Source organism: Mauremys reevesii, linkage group 10 (assembly GCF_016161935.1).
Source record: "Mauremys reevesii isolate NIE-2019 linkage group 10, ASM1616193v1, whole genome shotgun sequence".
In the NCBI taxonomy this organism is placed as follows: Eukaryota; Metazoa; Chordata; order Testudines; family Geoemydidae; genus Mauremys; species Mauremys reevesii.
The window spans coordinates 41,359,333-41,368,489 of NC_052632.1; the positions used below are offsets into that span (position 1 = coordinate 41,359,333).

The 9,157-nt window shown below is 51.5% G+C and overlaps 1 protein-coding gene and 2 non-coding genes across 3 annotated transcripts; all 3 read right to left on the reverse strand.

The window, feature by feature from the left end:
- Positions 1-401: 401 nt before the first annotated feature.
- On the reverse strand, positions 402-8,956 carry RPS17 (ribosomal protein S17). The gene is made up of 5 exons (XM_039493393.1): positions 8,805-8,956; positions 7,805-7,956; positions 5,511-5,616; positions 1,843-1,908; positions 402-528 (listed from the first exon to the last, which is right to left on the reverse strand). The coding sequence occupies exons 1-5, from the start codon at positions 8,805-8,807 to the stop codon at positions 448-450; spliced, it is 408 nt and encodes a 135-aa protein (XP_039349327.1). The 5' UTR covers positions 8,808-8,956; the 3' UTR covers positions 402-447.
- LOC120374177 lies at positions 4,727-4,862 on the reverse strand. The gene has a single exon (XR_005585914.1). It is a non-coding gene; the product is annotated as a small nucleolar RNA SNORA71 (small nucleolar RNA).
- Positions 5,912-6,045, reverse strand: LOC120374178. Its single transcript, XR_005585915.1, has one exon. It is a non-coding gene; the product is annotated as a small nucleolar RNA SNORA71 (small nucleolar RNA).
- Positions 8,957-9,157: the final 201 nt, after the last annotated feature.

The following is a 9,157-nucleotide window of genomic DNA, read 5'->3' on the forward strand; positions in this document are numbered from 1 at the left end:
ACAGCCCTCAGGCCACTGCTCAGCACGTTCATCCTGGTGACTAACAGCGTTCAGGACCAACTGCTGAGCTTCAGAAGGGTCCAGCAGCCGCTCCCCAGGGGGACTGGGCACAGCTACCATCCTCCCAGGAGCCCAGAACTACTCTGCTAGGCTCAGAGGACAATGCCCTGTGTTTATCACCCTCTGGTGGCTAGGTACTGCATTCACAAACACAGCAACTATGGGTGCCCAGCAGAGGAAGATCATTCCCCATACACCAAAACAGTAGTGAATTCCCCCACCGCAAGCCCACATCACTGTTCATGGGCCTCCCGCTCCTGTGACACTCCCTCCCGCAGTAAGGGCCAGTCTAGTGCCCCCACCCAAGACGACACCCCAGCCCTAGCGGAAGAGGGGACAGGTTTGGTTTTCCACGTTTATTGGAAAAGTGACAGCGCAGCAATGGATTCAGATAGCTCCTCTTGGGGTTTTGAAGTTCATTCCCACAGTGGGCTGCGTGACCTGCAGGTTGGACAGACTGCCAAAGTCCTGGAAGACATACGGAAACAGACCAGGTTACACTCAGCATGCCAGCCTACTCCTTCCTCTCTCCTGGCGGGGGTCCCAGATCAAAGCACAGCAGGCTCTGCCCCACTTCTCCCTCCCAACACACAAACATCTACCCTGAATCCCAGCGAGAACAGACGGCGAGTCCTCCAGCCTGTCCGTAGACAGGAGGCCGTGCTGCAGAGGCAGGGAGGGGGAGTCTATGTCACACAACACAGCAGTGAGCCCCAACAGGCTTGCAAGTGTGACACACAGGAGGGTGGGGACTTAGGGACCAGCCTGGCTGGGCATTCTCTGGACTGGGGCAGGAGATGCACCCAAATGTGAAAGTTACACAGTTAACATGCCAGCAGCTGGGCTGGAATCTGGACTTCACAGGCTCACCCATGGTTCAGTTGCTTCTGTAGTGGTTGTGTTCTAATCAGGGGCAGGAGGCCTTGAGCACAGCTCTGGTATCAGAGCACATGTCCCAGTGGAGAAGGGGAGACCCAAAACAAAAACAGGCTTCTAGGCTCTTGTGCAGCTAAGAGCAACCCTGAGTGGGAACGAGAGCTTGGGGAAAACCACACCAGACACTGAGTCCTAGAGGCGGGTACAGAAGAGACCGGGGGTGGGCAGTGAAGGAAGAGAATGTGTGTGTCCGTCACCACTAGTGAGTTCTCCACAAAGTCCTCTCCAGGTAGCCTGCCCCTCCCCCTTTCATGCTGCGGGAGCTGGGATTTCTAGCAGGGTTGTGGCCCTTGATTGTACTCAGGAGCGCTGGCTATTTCATATTTCAATTCAGAAGCCCCAGCCCCACCCCGGTATAACTAATATATCACCCCCACCGGCCCCAGGGCTCTGGACAGAGGTGGGTGAGCACTGTTACCCGCTTTACAGACAGGGACACACAGAGGCCCTCAGGTGCTGACTGGGGGTTTCTGACTCCCTGAGATGTAGGCAGAGATCTGCCTAGCTGTATCGCAGTTGAAAGCCATGCTAGCAGGGTCAGAATGGTGTTGCTGGCAGGCTTCTAGCAAAGCTTTTCCAGCCACTGTTGGGGGTGGGTGGGTTTTTTTCCTGGACAATTCATAATAATCACACTACAGAGGCCAGTCAGTCCGTCCATGGCCCAGGTCTAAGAGTAACTGTGCTGGAAACCTGCCCATAACAAAGTCCTCCAAACAGCTGTTGCTAGGAGGCTCTCCCTGGTGCCTGAACAAGGTCTTCAGTCTGCACAGAGCTATGATGGCCATGAGCTTCCACCTCCAGAAGAGCGAAGGCACAAGCCAATCTCTCTGAAGAGACCATACTCACCAGCAGCTTCAGCATTTCCTTAGTATCTGGGTCAACTTCAATGATCTCCTGGTCAAGGGCAGAGACCTGCAGAGGGAAAAGGAACACGGATGCACTTTGTTAAACATCACACACAGAACTCTGGGAGTCTAGCATTACTCAGACCCCACTCAGAGATGGTCAGAAGCTGGAGTGGGTCCCTACAGACAAAGCCTGCGAGTCCCCAGCCAGTCCAGGGAGTTGGCTGTTAACATGGTGCCGACTCCTTGAGGCCTGTTGCTAAACTCACATCACCAAACAGGAATGAAGGGTTTGAGAAGCCCTGAGCTAAGACAAATGCTCCTCATTCACAAACAGCCACCTCTGCAGGGACAAGCCTCCACCACAGCTCACTGCCCTCACATTCCACTGCTGGGGAAGCTCAACTCACCCCATAAATACTGTGGGGAGAGCTGCGAAGTGCACTAAGAATCCAGCCATACAACACTGTAAGGGAGCAGAGCAGGAGCTCTCAGCATGGTCAGTCTCTTCTGCCTTCAGCCATCTTCCCTAAAGCATATGGGACCTTCGCAACTCCAGGTGTGTCTAGGATACTGCCCTCAATTCCCATGTGGCAGCAAACCAGCCTCCTGCAGAGGGCTGAGACTGAATTCATCTCTCTATAGCCAATCCAGCCTGCTCCTTTCCCAGGGCAGTGTAGGCAGCAGGCAGTTACTGCATGACAGGAGGGTGTTTGCCTGCGACACACGACGGAGTCTGGGGCCCTCACCTTTGGCTGCACCTACTGACATAACTCTGGACTTCACCGGCCTTGCTTCTATCACCACACCCTGCTGGCTGCCAGGAGCCATGGCAGTCACTGGAATCACATCACTCAGTTCAGAACCAGTGAAAAGCAGAGTAACCAGCCGCAGGCCACAAGAGAAAGCTTGAAAACGTATTTGGTGTCCAGATTTCAAGAATGAGGCCTTTAACACTCTTGCACCCTCAGGATTAATGACACCCTTACAGGCTACAGAGCTTTTTACCCCCATTCTTAACATTGGTTAAATTTAGTGTTTTAGTTCAGAAAGACAGCACCTGCTTTAGTCACGTTTCTCAACTGTTACCAGTCTCATTTAAAGTACTCCTCTGAGCAGAGAGAGACAAGTGCCACGCTTCATTACCACCGTTGTGATGGCACCACAAACTCCGACACAACGATAAGCCCAGGGAACCCCCAAGGCAAGCGGAAAAGAGGCCGCCCAAGAAATACCTGGCGACGCGACCTTCAGGTTGATAGCAAAAAAATGGGCTATACCTGGAACCAGCTAGAGCGAATGGCCCAGGATAGAAGACTCTGGAGATCTGTGGTTGGCGGCCCATACCCCGGTTGGGGTGACGGGCATGAATGAATGAATGAATGATATTGGAACCACCTCCACCAGCTATGCTCCTCCCTTCATGGTTTGCCATTTGAAGTCAATGGGACTGATGTGCCTAAGTGACTTGAGGGTGTGATTTTGTCTAATCACCTGGGGCTTTTGGACATCAATGAGCTCAGCAGCCAAGCTTTTGGCCTGCGTGCATAACAGGTATTGGGAAGCTTTTCAGTGTATCAACAGTCTAAATAACTTCTCACTGTTAACGCTGGAGTGAGTCTGTTTTGAAGTGACAATGGGGTGGATCACTCCAACTGCCCTGTTCAGTACACTCCCCCTGAAGCTCTGATACTATCCAAAACCCCTAATGCAGGAGCTGGCAGGAGTCAGCCAATGATTTGCCATGAGTTCCTGTACATGCTTCTTATTTAAGGGCTCTGGGTAAATAGTTATTTTTCATCTGCCACGGAATGACACTTTTGTCAGACAAAAGCCTGACAAAGGGAGCAAGAGATCTGCCTAGTTTTACTGTAACTTCTGCAAGAGGTTCTGCCAAAAGGCTATTTTAGAGTTTCTTACAGCAACAGTGACTCACAACCAAACTCCCTTGCCTGCCACAGGAGTACAAAGGAGTTATTTCTCCGCTCAGTGACACCATGGGAAGACAGCTACATCAGGGCTCGCCTCTTTCAGCTGGTAACAGCAAGTCCTGCCCTTGAAGCACAGATAGTAACAGGTCACTAGCTGCATTATTCTAGCAGTCAGACATTTTGTGCACAGAGAATCAAAGGAAGGTGGGGACATGATCTCCCCCCCCTCCCTACTGCAGGGTACATGCACCTTCCTCTGGGGCTGGCCATTGCCAGAGGCAGGGCACAGGGAGAGATGGAGCTGGGATTCAGTACGGCTATCCTATGTTCCTAGCGTGCCAAGTTCTCAGAGCTGGCTAGAACTTTTGTGAGAAGGCAGACACTCACAGGCAGACATGAGAGGGATGGGATTGCCAGTGACAGCAGGGGACTGGACTCAATGACCCAGAGGCCCCTTCCAGTCCTATGATGGGTGGTAGCTGTGAGGGAGCCAGACTAACACACACTATCAGGAGGGAGGCAAGAACAGGCACAGTCCTCCTGCATTTACATCACGTGTTACCCAGCCAGCACATCATGGACTGGAGCAGATCAGCAGTGATTCCCCACTTCCAGGGAAAGCGGAGATCTGCAAGCCAGGTATCAAGAAGGGAACAACCCCAGACCACCCAGTGACATCAAAGCTCCCATTACACTCATTGGTGTCACACCTGTTTTTCATAAGACTTCTAGTGACAACTGAACTCTACACACAGGATCTGCCACAAAACCAAACCTGTGATCACAACAGAGTGCCAACCTTTGGGTGAAGTGCACATTGAAGACAAGTCCTGTAGCTGGCTTGTTGCTGTGTGTCACTTTTGCATGATGCTGCAAAAATAATTTTGCTGGAAGCCAATTTGAGGTCACCTACCGCACCCACCACACTGGACTGGAGGTGAGGGCAGGAGGTAGTGTCTGAAAGTTACAGGGTTTGGTAGGGATAGGAATGAGCCCCCCCAAACACGGGAAAAAGCTTTCACAAGCTCCTCTCCCTGCACTATCAATGACCAGGTCACAGGCAAGACCAGAATCACTTTCGAATGCAGGTTCAGGATGAGAGACCTTTAAACCCAGCTGAGGAGTGGAAGTGGGGGTGGAAGGGGAGAGATGCTAGTTAGGCCATAAGATTTCTGGATGAACTGAACTGAAGCAATGACAAGTGAGCGACAACTTGCTCTCCTGCTGCCTGTCCAAGTGAGAGTTCAGGAAAGCCCTGTCCCATTCTGGACCCTCCACAGATAAGTGCAGGAGTTTGTAGGACACTTGAATTTCAATGTGATTCACAACAACATACATCGCAGCTTTCACACTACACCAAGGGAGTAATTTCTCCACATCTGACAGATCCGAAAATGGAGGCAGAGATTATTTGCTCCACAACACAAGTCAGCAGTACAGCTGAAATTAGAAATCAGGAGTTCCTGGCTCCCTATGTCCCTGGGGATTTTTCAGGACAAGTCATCAGTCTATCATCCTGGATCCTTCTCATAAATCTCAGTCCTGTGCAGCTAACTCAGGCTATCCAGTCGTGGTCACATTTCTCAGGAAAGGAGAGATCTCCTGGCTGCTGGTGTGATAAGCAGAATGGAAGCTCCTTTGTTAGCCATGCAGAAGCTGGATACCAGCATGTCAGGATGAGTCACTCTGCCTGGCAGAAGAGGCCTAAGATGCACCCAAGTATGGTCAGAAATCTTACCTCAGGGACATAGTTATCCCTCCTCTCTCTCTCCTCTTCCTGCAGTTTGATGGAGATACCTCTGACAGGCCCCCTCTGAATTCGCTTCATCAGATGGGTGACATACCTGCAGGGAGAATCCGGAAACTGGTCAATTGGCACCCCATTTTCTTACATATCTCACCCTGACAACAGCTTCAACCCACCCATTGGAAGCCCTAGCTTTACATCTCTGCTCTCTGTAATACTGGAAGAGGTGGGTCACTAGAGACCTTGTATCTGTCTCATATTTAAACCCCCACAGTTGCTCATATCTACCATGCCATTTCACAGCCAGAGACCACAATAACTTGGCAGTAGAAGACCTTCCTGTCCTGCCTCCTGGGAGTGGTGGAGGAAGGGAACAAGGAGACCAGAAGCAATGTCTGAAAGTTACAGGGTTTGGTAGGAATGAGGATGAATCCTCCAAACACGGGAAAAGCTTTCACAAGTTCCTCTCCCTGCACTATCAATGACCAGGTCACAGACAAGACCAGAGTCACTTTCGAATGCAGGTTTCAAAGCAAGTAAGCCCAGCACACAATCTCTTCTAGTTCAGTGACTGAAGCCTTGGGAGGCTGGTTATAAACAACCCACCTTAAACACCAGGGTATTTCCTTTAAGCTCCAATTCAATGCAGCTGCAAATGCACACACGAGGCTTGCAGAGGCAAGTCAAACAGCAACAGGCCTCCAGGACCCACCTGATTTCAGTATACCTCTCTCCCAGGGATACGCAAGAGGATAATTTGACACTTCTGACTTTAACAGAGCTGCAGTTCTCCAGCAGGCCATCTGCAAGGCTCTCTCTACCTCCCCCCCATAAAGACAGGTGGCACAGGGATCCTGAGCCTGCAGCAATGCAAGTGGCCAACACTAATCGCAGCACAAAGTAAAAGCTCATCCACTCCCATACTAGATTTTCCCCAAGGAAAAGAAATACAGCAAGCTCTGACCAGAAAGGCAGTGAAACAGAGTTCATAAGAGATTAAAATGTCAAAGTACATCTTAGCACTTCCAGAACACCAAGTAATTCAAGTTCAGATCCCGAGGTATTTAGGTGGATAACTTCTGTTTAAAATCAATGAGAGAGGCACCTAAATACCTCTAAGGATCTAGGCCTCAGTGTCTAGGGAAGTCTGACCAGCTAACCAGACAGCTGCCTGCTAGAGGAGCCCAGAACAAACAATGGACAAGGGGAGAAAAAGATTTCCATGCAACTCTGTGTATGTGTTAGTTGAGATACACAGAGCCTGAGCCAAGTCTTGTTAAAATCTTTTAAAGCAAAACAGTAATGATCAGCTACAGTAAAAATGACTGACACTCCAAAGTGCTACTAGGGTAGAGAAATAAAGAGATTTTAGTCTATCAGAAACAGAGTTCAAACCTAAGGACGATTCTATCAGCACACTTACTAATTACAACTCAATCACTGCTTAATGTAAGTATAGGTAAGCATCAATTGCTCCTGCCACCCAAAAGCCCAACAGACAAGTTATCCAGAAGCTAAATGTTTTTAAGATGCTGGATAAGGACTAAAGAGCATGTGTTACTTAATCTACCAAATAAGGCTGTACTCCATGATGCTTAAACATTCTATAGAAATTGTATTTCTAAAGATATGATTGATCTAGTGATATTACAAACAATTTTCAGCTCCCTGCCAGTGTAAAGATTTAAGTTGACTTAACCAGGTGGAAACTACCCTTCAAAATTCACAAAAATCTACAAGAACAACGAGGAGTCCAGTGGCACCCCTTAGATTAACATTTATTTGGGCATAAGCTTTCATGAGTTAAAAAAAACAACCAAACCCCCTTCTTCAGTCGCATGGAGTGAAAATTTCATATACAGGTGCATAAATGGCACATATTTATGTCTGTATCTGTAATTTTCACTCCAGGTACACGAAAGCTTATGCCCAAATAAATCTGTTAGTTTTTAAGGGGTGCCATCGGACACCTCATTGTTTTTGTGGATACAGACTATCATGGCTACTCCGATATATAAAACTCTACGCCTTCCTAGCTCACTAGGGATGTTTCAGCACTCCAAAAGCCTTAATCCCTGGCTCCAGTGTCAGAGCAAGGACTGGGACATTCAGATTCCAGATGCATTTACTGAGTTTATCAAAACGTACTTAGATTAATACCTTTGTAACAGAATGGGAGCTTCTTCTCACCCCTCAGACTGAGAATGAAATTCACCACCCCAGAGCTAGGATGTGTCAAGCTAAACCCTCATACAAGAGCACAGCAAGTCCCAGGGCTGCCTTACCCAGCTATCTTGTTGCGCAGTTTCTTGCTAGGGATGATGGCAATCTCTTCACACACCCGTTTGTTCGTGTGGAAGTCGTTCCCTAGCCGGGTGTAGTACTTTTCAATGATAACCCGGGCAGCCTTTTTCACGGTCTTTGTTCGCACACGTCCCTAGAAGATTTGAAGAACAAATCATCACAGCGTGAAACAGCAAAACCTACCCATCTGTTTCTGCTTCCAGCTCAAAGTGCTCCTGCTGAGCTCCTGAAGAGCCACTAAGGTGGCATTAGCCCCTTACCCTGTAACAGGGCAACCTTCCTTCAGAAAACTAAACTCATGAGCCTGACACATGCAGCTCATTACATCCAAACCTGTAGACAGGAGGCTAACGTGACCCGAGCATACATGCTAAGCCTGGCCTCATACACAGAAAACTGCAGCTTTCTGTGTCTAAGTATCCAGAAGCCCGAGGAACCCCAGGCCTCAGGAGCTCTGGCTTCTCTATTCACTCTCAAGCCCCCTGCGCAGGGGCGATGGCGAGGGGTATTTTTAGAGGCCCTGCCCCCACACCCACACGCTGCCTGGGTAAAACCCTCCCATTTCGGGGAGCCAACACTTCTCCGTAAACTGCGGCTGGCAGGGCCCCAGCCCGCGGAGAGCCCCGGGAGGCGGCCAGGCCTGCGCCGGGGAGCCTCACACCGCAGCGGGCCGCTCCGAAGTCACTAGGCGCAAACCCGGCGCAGCGCCCCGAGACACCACGGCCCGCTCCCTCCCGCAGCCCCCCGACGGGATCCCAGCAGGGCCCGGCCCCCACATGGGCAGCCGGGCTGGGTGCGCCCAAAGCCCCGGGGCCCCCCCGATGGCCGAGCACGGGCACCGCCTGGCCCCCCGCCCGCCGGCCTCGTCCCGCTCCCCGGCGGCGGCAGCGGCCTCCCAGCGCGGCCCAGGCCCCGGCCCCCCCGGCCCGGGGCGGATGGCGGCCGATTGAGGAGCAGGAACGAGCCGGGCCCGGTACCCACCATATTGGCAGCGGCCGGTGAAGAGGGCAAAGGATGCCGGGAAAAGAGCTATAACGCGGGCGCGGCTAGACGGGCGCTGTGAGTCCGGGGAGAGCGCGGGCCGGCCGCCCACAGCGCCACCCAGCGGCTAGGTGGATGCACAGCAGAGACTGCGGGGAGTCCACAGCGCCACGCCGTGGCCAGGAGGCGGAATATCGCCGCCCTACGCTCAGAGTAACGCCTGGGGCTGCTGCAGGCAGAGTTAGGGGCTGTGCCCAGCTGTGAACAGCGCACCCAGCGCCAGGCGAGCTGGGAGCAGGTTTGTAACCATAGTAACTGTCCCCCAGGGAGGGCTGGCAGAGCTGTCCTGCCCC

What these genes read in the sequence shown, in the direction of transcription:
- RPS17 (XM_039493393.1), bottom strand. An exon ending in CTGCGCAACAAGATAGCTGG is followed by an intron (nt 5,617 to 7,804) that starts GTAAGGCAGCCC and finishes TTCTCCCTGCAG; the next exon opens with GTATGTCACCCATCTGATGA. An exon ending in GGGATAACTATGTCCCTGAG is followed by an intron (nt 1,909 to 5,510) that starts GTAAGATTTCTG and finishes TTCCCTCTGCAG; the next exon opens with GTCTCTGCCCTTGACCAGGA.